The sequence below is a fragment of the Manis javanica genome, chromosome 3 (assembly GCF_040802235.1).
Source record: "Manis javanica isolate MJ-LG chromosome 3, MJ_LKY, whole genome shotgun sequence".
In the NCBI taxonomy this organism is placed as follows: Eukaryota; Metazoa; Chordata; class Mammalia; order Pholidota; family Manidae; genus Manis; species Manis javanica.
Genome location: NC_133158.1, coordinates 134,855,506 through 134,877,971, shown reverse-complemented (window position 1 = coordinate 134,877,971; position 22,466 = coordinate 134,855,506). Strand labels below are relative to the sequence as shown.

Here is a 22,466-nt window from a genome sequence, read left to right as displayed (position 1 = left end):
ATCTTAGATTAAGAAATTTATGCTCAGGCCATAGGAATGACTCTTCTTACATTTTTCGTAATGGAAAGAATATTGGATTTAGAGTCAGAAGACCTGGAATCAGATTCAGCTACATCTTACTAGTTCTGTTATACACGGTAGAAATGTGAAGAGCTGGCATGGGAAAGTTTCTGAGAAAAAGTAACTGAGAAGGCCTTTGTCTGGAGGGCTGGGGAACCACTGTTGATACTTTTCTGGGGTCACTGGATCCTGAGAGACTGACTCTCACAACTACAAGGGTACCTGGGACTGTGTTAGGCCTGAGATGTCTGTTTATTAAGTTATGCTGAGTGGGAAGTGAGATTCTAATCACAAGGATGGCTTGGCAAAGTACCAGCCAAAGAATGTGGATGATTTTAGGAAAAGCCCTTCAACTAAGAGAGCTTGAGGAGCTTCCCCACTATGCAGAGAGCCTCAATAAAGGGACCACAGCCTCAGAGTCTCTGGGCCACCATAGCATCTCCTGTGGATAGTAGAGGATTCTCACCGCGTCTCTCTGCTCCTTGGCTCCTGCTTCCTTGAGCTTCCTTCCCAGGGGGGCGTGCTCTCTCTGTATGTACGGCCAATTCATTCAAACAGGTTAGATTTTGCTGCCCTCAGTCAAATGGCCTTTAGTAAGTACATCTGTGCTGTGATTTGGACATTCATCTTAGGGTTTCTATCCCATTAATAACCTAATTAGTTTAGCTTTATGCTCTATCAATGGTAACATATTTCTAATTAATCTGTATTACCTATGAATAATACTAACAGTAGCTAACGTTTATCAGTGCCCATCAGTGCTGGGTACTCTGCTATGTGCTTTGTATAGTTCAGCCTCACTTAATCCTCACAATAACTCTATGGGGGCATCTGCTATTCCCACTTTATTGGAGAGTCACAAAGGTTAAGGGACCACCCAAGTGGTAAATTGGAATATGAACTCAAGAGATTTCCTCCCAAGATCTCAACAACTTGACAACTCTTTGTACCATTAAGTGTCTGAGTTCTGAAATCCGGCTTTACAAATGTCCCTGTGGTGTGACCTGTGTGTGATCAAGGCACTGTTAAATTCTGAGTGGTTGGACTTATTTTTTGTTAGAATGTCAAATGCTTATGGCATCACAAGAGTGCATATTTCATAGCTGCCTTTTCAATGAATTGATGTTGCTTGGGTTTTATATTTTATATTGTACTTAATAAAAAAGCTTTTAAAAAAATGTTATGAGAAAATATCTGAAAACAGCAGTTGATAGATTCTGATGATGATATGCTGCCAAACACAATGGCTTACTCAGAAAAGGGAACATATCACTATATAGTAGTTTCCACAGATCAAACTTTTATGAATGCAGTGTGCACACATCAAAGTGCAAAAGCACGAGTTCTGAATCATCATATTGCAATCATAGAGGCGTGGGTTTACTGAGGATTTAATTTGTACCAGATATTGTTTTAAGCTCTTTATGTAATTAACTCACATAACTCACATCACATAATTTGTACCAAATATTGTTTTAAGCTCTTTATGTAATTAACTCACAGAAGCATATGAGTAGGCAATATTTTCATCCCCATTTACAAATGAGAAAACTGAGGCCCAGAGAGGCAGAGTGACTAGATCCCCACAGCTGGTAAGTGGTCCAGCCTGACCTGCATTCTCAGCCACTATGCTCTCCTGGTTGGTAATTGTGGCTCTTAAACTTGACACTGTCATCTATTCTAGAGGACTTGATTTCTTTCAGGTCTCCTCCAGGCCAGTCTTCCCTAGAAGACATGGTGATTTGCCCTGACACCTAGCAGAGATATGGAAGAGTTTAGTACCTATGATTTATGATCCATATTTTAGATTTAGACTCTTGAGTAGCAAGTTTTGTGCTTGCCGAAATCCTCATCTGTAAACCCCATGACTGTTGACAGAGGGATATAATAAGCCAAATGTCAAAGGGAGTTAAAACTGTTTAATGTAAACATAACACAAGGAGGACTTCTCACATGATAAAAAAGTGTATATAATAGGTCTTATTTAAAAGCACAGAGAGAAGGTGGCTTAATGATGTGGATGAAGGTGATGGTGACAGCTCACACTTGTGCAGCACCTGCTCCAGGCTAGGTAGTGTGCTCACTGGAGTACAGATAATAACTTATTTACAGTAAATGACCCGTAGCAGTCATCCTAGCTTTTAATGACAAAAATGGGACACTTGAGCCCTTTAGGAATTTTCAGAAAGTGATAATCAGGACAGGTTCCCAGGAATGGTAAGTGAGGAGGGGTAAGGTGGGTCCACGGAGGCTACGTCTTCTTAACTGTGTGAACTTGGGCAACTTACTTCTCTCATGCTGTTTCTTCATGCCAATTATTTGTAAACAATTGTTCCTACCACAAAGGGTTTTTATAAAAATTAAATGAGATAATACATAAATACATGCACAGAACACACGACACTGCAGGATAAATGTGAATTTGCTACTGTTGTAGTCACCATTTTTATGACCATGGCCTCCTCTGACATTTTCTTTCTACTAGCAACTCTGATATGCTGAAGGCTTCGCGTCTGTTCCTTAAGGCAATTCTCAGGTCATCAGTTACAATCCTGGGCCGCGGAGAAACTGTACCCGGAACCCTTGCACCGCCCTTGTACCTGGTACCACAACTGCACCACGGTCCCTGCTCTTAGCACGGACGCAGGAGCAAACTGACGTGGGCTGGAGCGAAGCGGAGACCCAGAGACGGAGATAAGAGAGTGGCAGCAAAAGAGAAATAATTCGCAGCAAAATAGAACTCGCGCCTGACGCAGGGGACCCCTTGTCACTCACCATTGTTGGACCTGGATCGAATTATTTCACTTTCCAAAACTGAGCGCGCGACTCCCCGCGGGGCAGGAGGCCGAGATGCATCCCCTAGCCCCAATCCCGCTCCCCACTCCGCCTCCCGCCCACCCATTCCGACCCCGCTCCACGATTGGTTGACTAGACCCCGGGCCGTCGCCGATTGGCGCTCGCCGGCCAGTCTACGGGGTTTAAAGAGGGGGGCGGGGGTGCGCTGCCCAGCTGCTCAGCTGTCCCCGCCGCGTGCCTGTCTCTGTGTCTGTCGCTGTGCCCACTGTGCGCCCGTCGCGCCGTCGGAGCTGGGCTCGCAGCCTTGTGGGGTCTGCCGTCTCCTCCCGCGTCCCGCACCGGGCCGTGGCCGGCCAGCTGCTCGTGAGCGCGCGAGAGCGAGGACCAGGCGGGCGCCGTCCATCCCAGTGCCCGGGCACAGCTAGCGAGGAGCGAGGCGCGGGGACGACGGGGAGGCCACGATGGTGGCAACATGCCTGCAGGTAGTGGGCTTCGTCACGAGCTTCGTGGGTTGGATCGGCATCATCGTTACCACGTCCACCAATGACTGGGTGGTGACCTGTGGTTACACCATCCCCACCTGCCGCAAGCTGGACGAACTGGGCTCCAAGGGGCTGTGGGCCGACTGCGTCATGGCCACGGGGCTGTACCACTGCAAGCCTCTGGTAGACATCCTCATTCTACCGGGTAAGGACCCCTGCCTTGCTAGAGGCTGCTGGTAAAACCTTATCCTCGGGGCAGACCGGAGAGGCGGCATTAGATGGCGTTCGGAGAAATATTTTGGGAGCTTGAAGACCTTTGGGCACCTTCAGTCCCAACTGGTAGAGGAATTAGACAGCCCTAAACTTAGAAGTATTCATCCTCAGTTTTCTTACCTAGAATTTGGGATGATAGACGTGGCCACTGGACTATTCACCCTGACAAGTTTATGAGCTGAGACACAGACACACAGTCTGAGCTCCGTCCGTGTGAATTACTGTCGCACCACCTGCCCCATGCTCCCACTGTCGAGTGATCAAAAGTAGTTTTTTCCTGGCCCGGCATCCTTCCGCAGGCGCCACGCTCGCAGAGGGCAGAAAGAAAGAGAAATGCAAGCATTCCAGCGATCCGAACGCGCGCAGGCTGTTTCCAGGTCCTTGTGGGCAGAGTGAAGCCTGCTGGCCAAGTTAGGGCCCTGCTAGCTCGGCTCGGTCGGGGCCCGAGACCTATTTTATTTCCCGTACCTCTTGACCCCGCAGTGGGGGGCGTCGGCCCGCCGGCCCGCTGGCCCGCCGGCTCGCTGTGACCCCCTCGCGGTCTCCGCGCCGTCCGGTCGGATAGGTGAGAGCGGGCGCCCCTCCGAGGGCTGACTTCCCCTGGGAGCAGGCACGCCGCAGCGGACCGCCCGCTCCCCTCCAGCAGTGTCTCAGAGTGGAGAGGGGAGGGAATTGCCTGGCCTCTATCCGCCCCGACGCCAGCTGGGGACGCCATCTTCATTTGCTGCCCCGTTGAAAAATTCTGGGCCACAGTTTCAAGTCAGATTTAAGTCTCGAGTCAGTTGGGGTGACCGGCGTGGTTGTGGCGCACCCTCCGGTTTTCTGTTCCGAATCTCTGTCCTGCCCTGCGGGTGTATCCCAGCCCTGACCTGTCGTCTGCCATTGCCTCCTGAACCTCTAGCCTTTGAGGATGGCACACGTTTAAAGGCCTATCAGGGTTTCATTTACAAGCAGAGTAACTGGGCCCAGAGGCTTCTGGCCTTGTGCCTTCTTCCAGCTGAACCTTTGGCTCCCGGAGGCTGTGTTCCCCACTTAGGCCTCCCCTCAAGTGCCTCCTATTGCCCAGCGCTTGTAGTCGGAATCAGTGTCTCCTTCCTCCTTCCTGCTCTGGTATTTTATTCTCATCCCCTTCAGGGTGCATTTGGACTTTCTTTGTTCATTGTTTGTGAGCCAAGTTCTACCACATCCTAAATTCCTCAAGGATATAGATGGCTTCCTGTCCTCTTTGCATTTTCCCCTGACCTGGGCATTGCCAGTGGCACAAGCAGGTACCTGCCATGCAGTCAGTCCTGCCCTTCACTCTCTTTTCCTCCATTTTGTACTCTCAGCATGACAGAGGCAGGGGGAACCCAGCTCTGAGCCCATCTTCAGTTAACGCGGGCCTTGGTAGATCTGGGTCAGATTCCGGGATCCAGTATTCACAATCTAGCTGATTTAGTACAAAAAAAAGTTACTAACCTCTATGAACCCTTCTCGCTTCTTTTAAAAATTAAAATCAAACCAACCACCTATCTCTCAGAATTGAGAGTAAATGAGATGAGAAATGTAAACCTCCTTTGATGCAGTAAATGCTCCATAAATGGTAGCTAAGTATTTTATTAAAAGCTGGGCATGGTATTAGTAGGAATCTTTGCAGCATAGCATTGCTCTCTTCCCCTGAAGTTAAGTTTACTGAGCATTCAGGGCCAAGTGGTTTATTTTCAGAAAACACAGACCATCCCCCAGAAAAGTACATTTTAGAAAGACCTAATCCTAATCCGTGCTTTGGGTGGAGACAGAGACAGATCTGTCTCCACCTTTTGATTTTCAGACCTGGCTTCAGCACCTAGCAAGTGTACAGCTTGCACATGGGCTTCAGAGCCTTAGTCGTTAGTTGACTGTCCGCTCTGTGTCAGCTGTGGCTCTCCTACAAGCCACAGGTGCACGCAGCTGTGGTCTGAGGTCCAGCCTCACATGTCCTGTGGCTCCTGTCTGGGTGGGTCTCCAAGTCAGTAGATACTTGACTGATTATTGATCATCCTTAATTCTGAAGAAGCTGAGAAGGGCCATGATTGGAAGAGTGCACTTGTGGAGTCTGAATTCTAGCAAAACATGTTTTGTTAAGAGACGGGGTTGCAGTTGGGTCTCGGTGCACAAGGCAGGCTTGCCAGATTTGGTGTGAAGGTGTTGGCATGTGAGGCAGAAGTTGGTGCTTATTTTTGGCTTTGCTATTAACTCTGCCCACCTCTGCCAACCACTAGCTCTGATTCCCTCTGAGGAGAACAGGGAAAGGAATAGATACATCTTTTTTTTTTTTTTGAGGAGGTAGAGTGTTTTAATGAGAAACAACACATTTAAGTCTGCCATATTCTCCCAATGTATTATCAGATTTATTTTACATAAGTATTGCATAAAGTGTAATCTGTTTCTTATTAAAGTTGTTGCCTAGCATTTTATTTGACAGAATAAAGTTTGGGTAGTTTTACTCCACTCTTAAAATTCAACTCCTATGTTCCTTCATTCATAATTGTATGTTTACATCATTTGCTGCGGGTACCATATTAACTCCATGCAGAGCAAGGCAGGTGTCTGTCTTCTAGGAATCCCCAGGGCTGGAGAGATGCCTTTATGACAGTAACAGACCATAGTGGAGGCATGCCTGGGGTGCTGGGGGTGAGGCAGGTGGACGATAGAGCCTGACCATCCATGGTATGTGGGATTCATGAGCACGGCAGCCTCTGGGGAGATGTCAAGGGAGGAAGTGTGAGTCTTAGTTTATGTAGGCCCACACACTATTTATATAAAACATGAATTAAAATTATATAGTTAGGGACAAAAATCACCTAGTCCACCTGGAGATAAAAGTGCTGTGCCGACACAGAGTGGTAATGCCAGTAATAATAAGCTGAACTTTTTTGAGTACTTAGCATGAATTAACTAATTTAATCTTAGTTGAATTCTTTAGAGACATGTAGGTATTATTGTTACTTTTACTTTAGAGATGAGCAAAGTGTAAAGACCCAGTAGCTCATTTACTTGCCCAAGGACACACAGGTAGAGCATGTCAACAGCAGGCTGGGATCAGCACAGACCATCACAGAAGACATCTTGGGAGACTTGAGTTTCAATCTGAATCTTTCCCAAGGTGATATAATAATGTAATTGAGACTTTGGCCCCTCTATCCTGGAAGTGCGATGAGTGGTCTAAATCAGGGATCCCCATTCAGTCTCTTTAGCCCTCAATTTCCCCATTTTGTCACTGAGTCACTTTAAAAGTGGAACATGTGACATGATCTTGGACAACATTTAACACATTCTAAATCTTGGAATGGGGCAAGAGGGAGGAAGGCGGATGGTGCTGAATTCCCACGAGGCAGGGTTCAGCAGCCAAGGGGACCCATGGTCTAACTAACCCACTCTGTCTGTGCTCCTGTTGCAGGCTACGTGCAGGCTTGCCGAGCCCTGATGATTGCCTCCTCGGTCCTGGGTCTGCCGGCCATCCTCCTTCTGCTGACGGTTCTCCCTTGCATCCGAATGGGCCACGAGCCTGGTGTGGCCAAGTACAGGCGGGCCCAGCTGGCTGGTGTAATGCTCATTCTGCTGGGTAAGACAGCTTTCTATACAGCACCCCAACTCTGCGTTCACCCAGTGAATCTCAGATTTTGCTGTTGCTTCAAGTTCAAGAGCCATACAAAAGGAAGCCAAGGGATTCATTCCACTGGGGAGAAGACAGCCACAATGTGTCATGATCAGCTTACACAGAGGGATAAGTAGTGCCTGTGGGCATCACTGAACATGACAATAACAAAAAAGAAAAGGGTTTTGAGGGTGCACCTAACAGAGAGGCCAGAGGAGAGTCACTCAGTGGCTCCCCCACTCAGGCAGCAGGATGGGATCCCTTTGGGAAACGCCTTACCCAAGTCCCACAGCAGATCAATCCAGGCGGAGTTTCTCAGTGTCAGGCCAGGCAAAGATACTTCTTGAAATCTTCTCAGGTGAGTCTTATGTGCAGCCAAGGGAGAGAACTTCAGTTAGTATGTAAAGCAGACGAGAGAAAGAAGAGAGCAAGAGAAAAGTAATATGTTGAAGGTAGTAGCTGATGTGTTATGACCTCATCTTTGATTCAGTAAGCACTGAGTACCTGTTGAGTGCCAGGCACCATGGGAGGCACTGGGGATGTTGGGAAAAAGAGGCAGTTTCTGATTTGAGGGTGCTTGGATGTCTCCATGGAGTGTGGTGTGTGCTCATCTAAGAATGGTATGCAGGCTGTGCACATACAGAGGAAGGCCCCAGACCAGAAGAGTTTCTCAGAGCAGAGGACCCTGGCGATGAGTTCTAGAGGTGAGGAGAAGGGGGTCAGGTCACTGGTTGAAGGGAGGGAACAGCCCAGGCCAAGGAAATGGCATGTGCTTCTTCAGTTTTCCTGATTACTTCTGCACACAGAGGGCTTGATTTAACAGTTTAGGGGAGGGTCCTTCTAGCTCTGCTCTCTTCAGTGATTTCATGTCTCTCTCTCTTTTTTTCTTGAAAGCTAATCTCATCAGCACATTCAAATCTTAATGGAAGACATGAATTTTAAGAATTTATTAAGCAGCTCTTATTTCCAAGTGTACTGATATATCAGTGAGGAGAAACTGGTCTGCATATGGGTAAGACATACAGTCAGGCTCTTCTGGGGCAAGGAATTTCCATCCTCCAACTGTTCCCAGGCCATATGCTTGAGGGTAAGGGTAAGGGGTCAGTGTTCTGTATGGGTCAATATCACTTAGTGACGCTCACTCCTGGTGACACCAGTGAACTGAGGGGACATGAGAGGGAGGAGCACCATTTCCCAAGATTGCAAAGGGATGGAGATTTTCAGGGCTTGTGAAGCCACAGAGAATTCAGAAGAGTTGTGTGTGTGTGTGTGTGTGTGTGTGACAATGAAATGTGAGAAGGCCACTGCAATTTCCAGAGAATTTGGATATGGACATTTTGATTCCGGCCACAAAGAATTTGTGTGGGCGTGCAACATGAAGCACACAATCAGTGTTAGACGAATCAGTGCTTCATCCAACTCACGGAGTCCTCTCTTTTAAGTGTCTTTGGCAGTCATATCTCTGTATATGAATTCCTTTCCAGCAGGCAGAACAGAGCTCTCCTGCAAGTGAACTGGTGGGTGGGCTCCAGGTGGAACCTTTCTCAGCCCAGACCTCTGCCATGGCTGCCTGCTTTCCTTCTGTTCTCACAGAAACACCAGGGGCTTTCTCTTGCTCTGAGGATGCCCAAGCCAAAGAATGGGTGTTGTGTTAGGTAGTCATTCTTAGAAATTCTGGCCTTTCTTACAGGAGTCGCAGAATATCCACTAGTAAGAGAATACTTTAAAAAAACAAACCCCAACCCTGTGGAAAATATATCAAAGTATGTTTAGACAAGTTGATTTTTAAAAAACCTCTAAAAACAACTGAATTGTCCAGTTGAATAACAAGTGTTATGTAAAAAATAACAGTGAGTTGTTTGAAACTTCCTAGCTGGATTAAAGTTTCTCTTTGTCTTTTCTCCTAAGTTTGTGGATGTAGATGGAATGATAGAGAGCAAAGTGAGGTGGGGCCGGGCAGTGGTGTGAGTTCTCAGTGCCTGTTTGCTGCCCAGGGGAACGGGAGGAGGGTGGAGGAGTGCCCTGACACCCCCACCGCTGCCCCAGGGCTGCCCGGTCCTGGCCACTCCCTGTTAGGATGGGACCAGGGCACTACTCCTTGCCCTCTGGTGGCACGTTTCCAGTGTTACCCGCTTCCTGTCTAATTGCCCCAGGCGGGATTTATTTCTCAGTAGGTGGCCTCCTGCCTTTGGGCTGGGTGTTGTTTAGACTGAACGCACCCGACTCATTCACAGCTGGAAATCTAAAGCTCCTTGTCTCAAGCATGGCACCTGCCGGCCTCCTCTGGGTCTTCTCCCCACATAGCCGAGTACCTCCTTTCCCTGCTGGCAGCGGGTGGGGGGAGCAAAAGCACATGAAAGCTCCCTTTGTGTTGCTCTGGAGTGGCTTCTACAAGTCCTGGGAGAAGCCAGTGCTGAGCTCCTGCTGGGTCCTGGGGTCACCGATGGTCCTCCAGCTGTGGTGAGGTCGCTGACCAAAGGAGGCCAAGCAGCCCTGGGACTTGGGGGCCTGGAAACTGGAAACAGTGTTGAAACTAATCTTGATATGGAAACTGTAAGCACTATTCATTAAAACCAATTTTCCTGACCCTGACAATCTTTAATTATTTTTCTGAAACCTTAAATTTTGATGTCTTTTGTACAACAGCTTTGTCTTCTCAGCAGTCTAAATTTAATGGTGTGAAGATTTGGCTCCTGCAATGGGGAAAGGGATCAAAGCCCAGTGTAGCACGCGTCTCAGATTGGGGATACATCCAGGCAAATCTGATCTGTGTCTGTTCAAGAGCCCCTGACAAGGCAGGAGGTGCCTATGCCCTGAGTTGCTTTACTTGATCATTTGGAGTCAGAACAACTATACCGAATTTCAGATCTACTACAGTGCTGCTGTACTTAATGCAGTTACTTAATGTCTTGGAGTTCTTATATAAAATGTGGACAACAATGCTTACTTCTGAGGTTGGTAAGAATAGACACACGCAAGTTTATTCAGCATTGGGTTTGGCACGTAGTAAGTGTTCAACAAATGGTTGCTATTATCTTTGCTGTTGTTGGTTAGAGGAAATAGAGAGCTAACCCAGAGGGCAACTGGGCATTCTATCGCTCCTCTCTAATTTCTGCAGGGCCGTCTCCACACATGGAACTGGTAAGGACAGACAATGAGCTGTTCTTGGAAACATTAGGCTGCATCCTGGTCTAATGGAAATATTCCCTTTGTTTACTTTGTAGAAACCAGAGTGGAGGGTTCAGTAGTTAGAAGTTTTTGTATATTTCATTATTAAAAAGCCACATTAAGCTACCGAACTGAAAACACTCCAGCTTAGTTCTGATTCAGTCTACTCTTCACCTTGCTGTAAGTTAGAAAGCTCTTGCTTTGGATGTTTCTTGTGGAGGTTGGGTGGGGAATGAACGAGAGGAAATGTGTTCCTTCCTAAGTGGAATCTTTTCATCTTCTTTTCTCCGTTTTAAATAATATAGCCCTAGGATCCCTATTTATGTTGGAAAAAAGTTGTTTTAACTTGGAACTCACAGTTTAATAATGAAATGGCAGTAAAATAAAGGGTGTGTGCAGGTGAGACAAGTTGAGCTTGTCATGTGCACAGAATCAGATGTTCTACAGGGTAAGGTAATCCCCGGGGTATGGAATAAACAGTGATGTCCTTAATCCTGAGGGTTTTAGGAGAATAGTTGGAAAAACTCTTCCTTCAAACTCATTAGCATTATACAAACAAGTCCCTGATTTAAATCAAATTTCATATGGGTAGTGGAAAGGATGTGGCATCTTAGTATGGTTGTGGCTTAAAATGACCTTATCAGTATAACTGGAAGAATGAACTGTTTTATGAGGTCTCTCCCATCTCTAAATTCTATGATTAAAAAACATTATTAGCAAGTAACCATGAGACTGGCTTTTTGAAAAAAGGTTATGGGAAAAAAAGATAATGATGTGTGGAGTTGCAATAAAAGGAAAAATGTGGAAAACAGGCCAGGAAAATAATGTACTCACATGTTCCATTTACTTGATGATTGTTGTAAATGTTAGATAGTCATAAAAGTCATTGTAAGAGGCATAGGTCTTTTGGCAGCTGCTTTCTTAAGTCAAAATTTAGAGATGGACAAATAAAAAAAGAAAAGCTAAAATTTTTCTCTTTTCAAATGATAAGGAACCAGTGAATAAATATGATTCCAACCAACAGCTTATTAGAAATTTCATTACTTGTTTTCTTGAATTCACAGGTACAAAGCTAAAGCTAATTGCTCTTTCGATTATGTGTTATAATAGTGTTGACTGTAGAAGACAGTGTTCAGTGCATTGTAAAATGTTTCAGTGAAGGGGGATTTAAAAAATGTCTTTATTGTGGAAAATTTCAAATATATATAAAAGTAGAAAGAATAGTACAATGAACCCCTATGAACCCAAACTTATTCTTAATAATGATCAACTCACCGCCAGTCAGCTTCATCTATGTACAACTTTTCTTCTGGTCCCCAGATTTTTTTTGAAGTAAATCTTTGACATAACATTAAGGAAGATTTTTTTCCCCTGTATTACTAAATATAAGTCAGAGTAATTTAAGTGATTTACAATGAAATTATTACTTTGTGCTAGATATGATGCATTTCAAAGTCCTTTCAGTGCTTAGTTCTAAAAATCACAAAGTGCCTGAAAACAAGTGTTCAGGGGAGCCAGGAGAAATGGCAGCATCTGGTGCTCGCCTGTCTTTCTGGGCCTCTTTGTCTGTCAGTTTTTCTAAGTTATTACTTCCAAAGCCAAACACACCATCCCAGTTTTATTTGACTTCATCACACTTAACTTCATATGTTAACATGTGTTATATAATCCCTAAAGAAATTTAAAGCTACATTGCTTTAAATTTGCCTTTTCAATTTTTTTCTATGTTTGGCAACATCAAGATCATTGTTAACTTTTAATAAAATTATTCTATCAGTTAAAAACACATTGTGTTTATTATTTGAAACTTATCAAAAGAGGCAGACAGTTTTATTCTATGAAGAGCAAGGAACTCTACTCATGAGAGGACCACTTCCAGGAGGTTCTGTATCTGCATAGAGAAGCTTCCTTCTCTCCTTCTCTCCTTCTTTTGTTTTCTTAGCTAAGAATGTTTCCAGTTTTCTCTTTCTACTCCCTTGCAAATGGTAGATCTCCCTCACCTCCAAATTGTGCAGTCAACTATTGCGTCTTCTGAAGGAAGAAGAGGAGAAACTGAATGAAAAATCAATGTTAAAATTTCCATCTTGTTGTTAAAGACTTAATTTAAAAATAAGTTCTGTTGACATAAAAAGAAAAGCAATTCCTTTTACCTTTCTACGGTTTTCTTTGCTTTTTAAGTAACTGACTTTTTAAGAAGAACATTTTCTTAATTTTCTCCAATAATGGAGAGAATGATTACAAACTGTGTGTGTGTGTGTGTGTGTGTGTGTGTGTGTGTGCACCTGCAAATCAAAATAAATCTAGCAGAGCTTCTTTAACTTTAAGAAAACCAAAAATGATTGCCAGTTCTATTGATATTTCACATCTTTTAGTTAAGTAGTGATTTGACTTGCAATTTTAACTTTACTGATTAAAACATCCCCTTCCTCTTCAAACCATGCTGAAATTAAGTAAATTCTCCTTTTTTAGTTTCTGAACATTCTTCTTTGTGAGTTCAATGGAAGGTCACTGCTCCCAGTGAACCTCTCATTTCCCTTCATGTTGTGTGGCGGTCTGTCATCTTCCAGTGGTTTTGATGTGGTTCATCTTTGAGAGCCGCAGGAATTCCACCCAGAGTTCATTTATCTACTAGGAAATTAAGAGCCTGCTGGTCCTCATTTGTCTTGTTCTGTGTGGATTACAAAGGAAGGAGATCTTTAATGAAGTAAATCATGAGCTTGTAACTTTAAGTGTGTTAAAGTCACATTAAGATTTTATGATTTTTGGAAAGGTAATACTCCCTAAATCTTTTGTTTAATACTCCCTAAATCTACACAGCAACTGTTTCATTTTTACTTGCGAGTTTACACCTCCAGATAAAAACTAAGCTCAAAAGGCCCTCTCATCTTATGGGTGTACCAACGCGATTTCTTATGAAAACCTGAAAAGTGCTGCTCTCATTTTCAGTACCTACAGCTTTTCTGTTTGTCTACAAAATAATGCTAATTCCCCAAAGACAAAAAAAAAAAAGATTTTGGAAGTGGAAGTCAGTTTTGGTGTGTTTGAAGTGGAAAGTAGACTTGAAATGAGAGTAGCTCTCATCTGTCCATCCACCCATTCACTCATCCAGTCCTGTAATTCATTATTTAAATGTTTAGACATTTTTCTGATTTTTACTTTTTCTGGTGAATTGTATTAGAAGAAAATCTAACAAAATCCTTGAAACACTCAAAATCAAGACTGATGATTACTTTTGGAATATTGAGCTGGATTCTTTTCCTATGTGAAGATAACCTTGTTTTATTACTTTGCTTAGGAAAAGAGGGTAAATTAAATGAAATTAGAGGCAATTTCTTATCCTAGTCTGTAAAATCTAAACCAAATCTGAAAGTTAAGTTAGGTTTATATGAAAATGTAGGGAATGCTTTTTGTGTGTCTTTGTGTGTTTTATGTGTAAATACAATGTAATTGAAAAATATCAAACTTAATTTGAACCATAAGATGTTTTGAAACCATTTAATTGTATACAGGAAAGATTGGTTGGATTGAACCAAATCAGTTGTTTGGGAATCAGATCTTTCTTTTTCCCCTACAGAATTTAGCTATTCACTACTCACTTTTCCCCTATAGTCAGACTTGGGTGTTTGGAAGCCCTTGCTAGCGTGCTGATTTTGCACCTAGCAGAACGAATGCCCACTTTTGGGGTAAGGGGTGTGTAGCTGGATTGTGTATTGATATGAAGAATCTAAAGCAGTTCTCTTTGGGTGAAACACTCCAGAAGTTTCTGTCCCTTGTTCCAATAGAGAAAAAGGCTTTCCTCTGTGCTCCACTAAAAGTATGACTATGACAATAGCCATACAATTCTTCAAGAGTGCTGGCTTCAGAATCTGTGGCCAGAGGAAAAGAAAGAAAAAGACTTTTTTCCCATATCTCAGGTGTCCAGAGCCCTGGTCTGGGAAGGGAAGATTTGATTAACACTGGTCTTCTTGAGAACATTCTATTCACAGAAGGAAAAATACATCTTCTCATGGTATCTCATATAAAATATTACAGAAACTGGCATGATTGCACTTACTCTTTCAGAAAAAGGAACCATTAACTTATGGATAGATATCAGCTTCTTAGAAAATTTATATAAACTACTTGAATGTGTGAATAGTTCATAGTTAGTGGAGTGAGTGTAGGCTGTTAGAAAGCTAATTTGAGCAATCCAAAGCCCCCAGATTCAGTTTTTTCCCTTTAACTTCCACTTGGGATCTACACTTTTTAAGGATAGGACATCTATTTATGTGTGTCTGTGCCCAGCTCGTGGGGATGGGCCTAGTCTCCTGTCAATAAAAACCTGTGTTACAAGCTACACAAATGCAATGAGGTAGTTTAAAAGGTATTTCAAAATGGGTAAGACTTATTTAAATCTTTTCATCAATTTAAAACTAATGTATGGGGCTGTTAGATTTGAGTGCTTAGGTTAAAGAAAAATGATATTTCTTCTCTGTGGGCATAGAGGTAAGTGAGACAAATCACTCAGTATGAGAATGAATCAGAAAAAGCTGGCTTGGTTGACAGTGACATGGCAGGCAGCAGACATTGTAATGCCCTGTCTTGACTTTATCGAAGGCTTTATGGCTAATGATTGAAACCCCAGTATTACTGTTCTTACTTTTTGGTCTGTGATCTTTAATGTGCCATCTCAACTTCAGGCTTTTCCTAAAATTTCTATTTTGCTTGTAGTGGGAGAAATTAGATGATACCAAAGTAAGTTATGGAGTGACATTGTCTAGAGCCGTGTTGTTTTGGTATAGTAGCCATTAGCTGAATGAGGCCATTTAAAAATAAGTAAATTAAAATACAAAAATACAAAATTTGTTTTTTCAGCCTCTCTAGTTTTGTGAGGAATGTTCAGTAACCCCTGTACTTTCTGATTGCCCTATTTGATGGTGCAGATGTAGGGTTTTTTTTTTTTGGTATCATTAATGCACAATTACATGAGCAACATTATGGTTACTAGATTCCCCCCATCATCAAGTCCCCCCCACATACCCCATTACCGTCACTGTCCATCAGCATAGTAAGATGCTATAGAATCACTACTTATCTTCTCTGTGCTATGCTGCCTTCCCCGTGCCCTGCCCCCCACATTATGTGTGCTAATTGTAATGCCCCCTTTTCCCACTTATCCCTCCCTTCCCACCCATCCTCCTTAGTCCCTTTCCTTTGGTAACTGTTAGTCCATTCTTGGGTTCTGTGATTCTGCTGCTGTTTTGTTCCTTCAGTTTTCTCTTTGTTCTTATACTCCATATATAAGTGAAATCATTTGATACTTGTCTTTCTCTGCCTGACTTATTTCACTGAACATAATACCCCCTAGCTCCATTGCAGATGTAGGTTTAAGAAAAATTTTTAAGTCTTCATAGGCTCCTGTTTGCCCTTATTTTGTTATTCTGTTTAGGAGGACTAGAAGAACTACATGATATAGAGGATATTTCTTATCTTAATCTTTAAAATCAAAACCAGATCTGAAATTTAGACTGGTTGGTGTAAGATCACAAAGTTCTACCATTGGGACCCATCACAACAAATATCATCACCATAAAACCCTTAAATGGGTAAATTCTTTTACTCTGAGAACTGTTCTTTCATATGTTGAGATGTTGTGATTGTGAACAGCACAAAACAAGCTCAGACTCTTAGCTGATACTCCACTGATTCTAGCATTATTCACAGCAACGAAATTTTCATACCTTCTTCAGGTCTTTGTAATGTGAATTGACTAAATGGAAAAGATAGAGTGAAAGCCATCTTGTTTCTCATTTCTGAATAGATCATTCAGCTGGTAGACATAGGGCACATACTATGTGCTTCCGGCTGAGCTACACATCAACTTTACAAATATAAGTAAGACATGGCTCCTGCCTGCAAGGGGCTCAGAACTTGGAATGGGACATAGACCTGTAAAGAGATAATTATAATACAATTAGGTAAGTGTAACAATAGAATAATAACTATAGATATATAAGTAAACACAAATACATATTTTTTGGACTTAAATGATTTATTTCCAGGTTTTTACATTGGAGTTCTTTTGTGTCTGCCACCTGTTGAAAAAACAAGGAGCTTGCAGTTTGACACAAGGTTTTGATTAGCTTATTCTATAGCTGTAAACCTTTAGGTTCAGATTGCTGAGGGAGTAGAGCTGTGAGTATCCAGTGTTTGGAGTCGGTTGGAAGCCAGAGATGTGTGTGTGTGTAGCGAAGGGGGCCTGCCTGCTGCGCCTGCATGTGCTGTGCGATGCACATGCCCAGTCACAGCCTCTCCATGTCTCCCCAGCTCTCTGTGCCATGGTCGCCACCATCTGGTTTCCTGTGTGCGCCCACCGTGAGACCACCATCGTGAGCTTTGGCTACTCCCTGTACGCGGGCTGGATTGGTGCTGTGCTGTGCCTCGTGGGTGGCTGTGTCATCGTCTGCTGCTCTGGAGATGCCCAGTCATTTGGTGAAAACCGTTTCTACTACTCTTCCGGCTCCAGCTCTCCCACTCATGCTAAGAGTGCCCATGTGTAAGAGAGCTGCCGGTTTGCCCAGAGGTGCTGGAGACGCTGGCCCATGACTCTAGGTTTGCTTGCCACAGTCAGGGAAGCCCACTCCTCTGCCAGGCTCCAAAGCCAAAGGTCTAGAAAAGCATCCTGTCTGGCGTTTTGTAGTCTTAACACCCACCTCCCCTTTTGTTGCCTTAAAAGAAATCTTTAGCTCAGATAATGCCCACACAACTTCCTCAAGGTTTTGCCCACACACACACACACACACACACACACACACACACACACACACACATACATATTTGTTTTTCTCTCTCTCTTTACATTTTAAGTATCTTGCAAACATTGCTGAGTTGGGTGTGTGGAGAGAAATAAAAGACACTTTTCAAACCGTTACAGATGACAATGGGACCCTCATTAAGAAGCCTTTCTGTTCCCTCCCTCCTCTTCAGCTCCAAGGTCATTTGGTTATAAGTGATAGAAAAAGATAGAATTGGGGACATAGGGTGGGGGAGGGGGAGAATCGTGGAACTTTACCCCCATGGGAAGGTTTCCGTTTTGTAAGTAAGGGGTGGGGATCTTTTTTAGTTTGTGATTTTACATTTATCTGTACATACTTTTTCGAGACCGATAATTTTTATAACCATGGTTTTCCTGAAATTCTCAATTCATCAGTATGAAGGAAATGAACCAAATAAACTTTAATTATATGATAAATAACAGTACAAGTGAGTATAACTCTGCCATTCCACAAAACATTTTTGATTTCCAGGTATGTATGATGTGGTTTTTAATCCTACACTTGCATATGCTTCAACTTAACACATTTTTAAAGCTTTTTTCCGACTTTCTATCTCTATTTTCATTCTGTTAGCCATCTTGAAGTGATACTGTTTAACATAAATTGTACTGTTGAATTTGGCTTTACGGGTGTAAACACTGAGGTGTATCAGTATCTGAGACCCCCAAACTCTCCAAACATTGATGGTGCATTTTGTTCTTTCAGTGAAATCTGTGCAATAAAATAACAGACTGTCTGCAAAACTGGCCTTTAATATTCTGTTGTGTCCTGAAGTACTATCTACTGATTTTTAAAAATTTCATTAATTTCTATTAGTAATTTATAGGGAGCCTGATCGTGATTTAAGAACAAGTCATTCTGCACTTCCCTGAATAATTACAAAGTTATCTTTTATGCACTATATCGTGGTGATAATGTGTGGTCATAAACGTGTCAATAACCTAGATGCTCTCTAGGTTTCTTACACAGTGATGTAATGGTATCTAAAATCAAATGGAAGTGGGCAGCAACCTGAAACGAACTTCTAAGCATTACATAGTCGAACTCCTTTATCTCCTCTGAACATATAACAAAGGAATTGGCCAGTTCTAAAGGGACATAGAAAATGAACCCGGTTTACTGGATATTTAAGCATTACTATCTAATAAATGTACTTCTTTCAAACATAGGCATATAGATGTTCGACAAAGACACACACATTGAGCTGATTTTTTGTTTGCTTTCCATTCTAGAAACTCTGTCAATTTATGAGTCGCTTTGAAAAAACAGATTACAGTCTACTTTGGCAGTATTTTTCCAAAAATACTAACTTCATCAGCTGATATTATAATAATTGGCAAACACTTCCTCTTCGGAAATACCCATTTAGGCTAAACATTTTTGTAGATATTTGCCTACATTAGGAGATTATAACCTGGTGGAAACTATTTCTAAATTACTTTTGCAGAAAAGAGAACTTGCATGTTGACCAAAATATTTGCTTAGTTATGATATGGTTTTCGTAAGAACACATGTCACGTGATTATACTGGAGGCCCTGCCCTTGTCTCATAAGAATGTGCAGGGTGTGACAGCTGTGACCATGAATGGGGCAGTAGGCATGCAGGGCATGTGAAGAGCAAGCCTCACGTCCTACATACCCTCTCCTCACAGCTATTGGCTTGAGTCAGTGTGTCCTCAAGTGTTCTCCTCTCCCCTTGAAGATGTGTGTGCCCACCCCCCCACCTCTTCCTTGAGGCTGCTGCTCGCTTTTACACTTGAGGAGCTGTGCTACGTCAGTCCCACTTTTCCTTGCAGCAGAAGAAACACCCCAAACGTCCCCTAGCCAGTCATTGCCTGCTTAGTTACAGAATCCTATTCTGTAGGTCACAATGCCAATGTTGGGTTTTATTGTCAGTGCTAGGGAGGGAGGGAGGGAGGAAGGGAGGGGTAGCAATTCCTTCGGAACAGCCTGTTAAATAGAAATATAATATAGCCACATATGCAATTTAAACTTTTCAAGGAGCCACATTAAAAAGCTAAAAAAACACATGAAATTAATTTTAATATATTCTATTTAATCCAATGCATCCAAATTATCATTTTTATATGCCATCAGTTATTAATGGGATATCCTTCTGTTTTATGTCCTTCTGTTTGTATGAAGTCTTGGGATCGCAGCGTGTATTTGTACTTACAGCATGCCTCTATTTGTAATAGCCGCACTCTAAGGGCTCAGAGGCCACGTGGGGCCGGAGGCTCCTGAGGTAGACAGCACAGCCATAGAACAGATTCTGCTTCAGTAATCATCGACAGGGAGTCCATCTGGATGATTTTGCCTGTGCTCACGAGGGCTCCATCAGAACCTGGAAGTTCAGTGAAAACAGTTGTCATCCAGGGGAAGACAATGCCCCCTAGTCACAGGTGAAATAGCTGATCCCTATTGTTTAAATGAGGAAAATGAGATTAGAGAGTTTAGGGTAATTTGTTAAGGTGAGAGCCACTATATAGAGCTCAGACTGGATTAGGTCTGTCTGATGCTAAAGCCCTCATTCTCTCACAGAAGCCTCACCACTAAGAAGACAGGTAAAGTGCACATTTTCTAGCTTCACTCCTAGAGATGTACTCAGTAGATCTGGGTCTGTACCAAGAGTCTGTGTTTTTACTGTGCACTGCTGCCCTCTCCTCTCCCCCAGTTCTGATGAGATGGTCCTCACGCCATGCATGGAGAAACACTGAAGGGAAGGGCTTCTTCCTCATGCCTTTCTGACGGGCAGCTGGTCCCCTCTCTGATGGTCCTCAGTGGGGAGATGGCTTGGAGAGTAACATCCAGCTTCTTCCCACTCTTTGGCCTATTCTGAAAAGGCCACATCCACAGGGGATCTTTGGTTCGAAATGAACCAGTTCTACTCTTGCTTTCCAAGAATCTGATAGCAACCAAATTAGAGAATGTTTCAAGGAAATCTCTGAATGTACGCATGCAAGTTACAGCCACAGCAACAAAAAAGAGAGGACTGTATACTGAACAAATATAAGTGACATGCTTATGCTGAATTGGTTTGGGATGACAATAGAACAAGGTTTGCTTGTATCTTGCCCTGTGGGCTGTGTTTTTTTTTTAAAGATTTCAAGTCTGCGTGTGTTTCTCTATACAATGTACACAATGTGAACTAGAGCATCTTAAATGTTTGGCAGGACATTCATGCTCATGACATCACATGCCAGGAGGACAGGGAGGCCACTGTAGGGCTGGCCCCAGGGCGAGGCAGCATCAGTACTGCCATTGAGATGTCCCTACAAAAGAGTGTGTGACAGCCAGATGTGCGCTTAATGGGGACTGAAACAGAATTGTGAGTGGAACGTTGGCACATGCTGCTTATGGCTTGAATAGCAGCTCTTGAGGAACCTCTGTTTCTCTACTTCCCGCAGCATCTTGGAGCTCTGGCTTTGTGGCCCTGTGGCTGGGGGAGGGGGCGGAGACGGAGGGACTTGTCACTGCTCCACGCCCCATTGTTGGAACAAAAAACGTGCAAGTGTTAAGCTCTTTCTAGAGGATGGTGGAAGGTCAAGAACTGCTTATGCCTTACATCACAAGAGCAAAGAGGTCCTGGGTGTCACAGTCTGGGGCCTTAATTAAAATGGTTATAACTCTTATGTTGAATATATATTACTTCATTTCGTAAACTGTAATGTCGGTACAAATCACCAGTGGATGTTGTTAAAGTGTAGATTCTAATTCAGCAGGCCTTGGGCGGGGCCTGGGATTCTGCATAGCTACCAAGCTCTCAAGGGATGCTGATGAGGCTGGTCTAGACTCAGACCTGGAGTCTAATATACTCATTAGAGGAAATGTAACATGGTAGAAAAATACAAATAAAATAAAAAATTACCTGTCTTTTCATCATTTGAGTAGTTTCTTTAATCTTGATCATTATTTAATTTTAAAACTAAAATCTAACATACTTGACATATAGCTTATAACTTGATTTTTAAAAAGTTGCTATATAGAGAACATTTTCTTGTTTGACTAAGTGTTTTCTAAGCTGTTCAATCTCTGCATAATCTTCCTTTGTTAGGATATACTGTAATTTTACTCGGAGTTCCCAAGACTGTCTTGGCTAACTTGGTTTCTTTCTCATTTCTTCTAAGTAATTTTGCCATAAACATTCTTAAAGGTAATATCTACACATGCACATGATGCCCTCATTATAAGTTCCCAGAAAGGAATTGTTAGATCACATATTCCAGACAGTGTTTTAAGAACAGTTGATTTTTTTTGATAGGTGCCTGGCTCCTCCCAGCTCTTATACTAGAATGAAGTATATTAGTTTAATAGACTGTTCTTTTAAAATTATTTGAAATATTTAAAATTTAGTTATGTTCATTTGGAATTTCATAAATAGATACTTGTGATAAATGGTTAATGAAAAAATTCCCAAAGCAGTTAAGATAGGAGAAAAGTGTAAAGAAGGGGGACTTGTGGTCTGAAGTTTTCAGCCTGTTCTACATTACTGTTCCGCTTTAGTTGACTCTGGTCTGTAGCTGGTCCAAATAATATGAATCTCCAGGAGACCTTGTGGTGGGCACCCTGACCCCAGTAGCCCCTGGGTGGGAGGGGGAAGCCCAAGGGAGTATTGTTAGTTAAATTGTTGTTCTTTATTTTGTTTCCTCCTCCCATAATCTACAAGCATAACTATTGAGACAAAAACAAAGCAGGGTAAATAAATTCGTTGCTCTTTTCCCAAGCCTTCCAGACATGAATCTCGTGCTTATGTTAGAAAATTTACCTGGGTTCTCTGGCTGCCTGCTTTTGTTTATTTATGTTTCAACAAAGGGTCAGCAAAAATTCACATACAAGACAGCCTCCAGAAGCATGAGATGGTTCAGGACAGCTGGGATGGCAGCGTCTGAGCCACAGGGCAGCCAGAGCCCTGTGCAGGCTTCTTTTGGCTCTGCTTTGGCTTCCATGAGCAAAACAGCCTTCCCAGGACACAAGGAGGAGACCTTCCTCGTGCATCCCAGCCCACGGGCTGGCGTGCAGGTGCTGCTCTTCCCTTCAGTTCTGGGCTATGCCAAACCCTTCCTCCCTCACCTAGGCCTTTCCGGAACCAGAACACAGCTTAGATTTGCCTTAGTTACAGAGCATCTAAGCAAGGATTTCAAGCCATTCCATCCACTCCATATGTATGGTATGGGGGTCACCAGCATAAGATTCTTTCAACAAAATGCAGATTTGTAGCTCCTACCCCAGACTCAGGGAGACAGTGTTTGGGGTGAA

General features: G+C 43.1%; 1 protein-coding gene across 1 annotated transcript; it reads left to right on the top strand.

The window, feature by feature from the left end:
• The first annotated feature begins 3,053 nt into the window (after window positions 1-3,053).
• CLDN11 (claudin 11) lies at window positions 3,054-17,972 on the top strand. The gene is made up of 3 exons (XM_017654614.3): window positions 3,054-3,543; window positions 7,030-7,194; window positions 16,702-17,972. Exons 1-3 carry the CDS (start codon window positions 3,318-3,320, stop codon window positions 16,932-16,934), a joined length of 624 nt encoding a protein of 207 aa, XP_017510103.1. The 5' UTR covers window positions 3,054-3,317; the 3' UTR covers window positions 16,935-17,972.
• The last annotated feature ends 4,494 nt before the right edge of the window (window positions 17,973-22,466 follow it).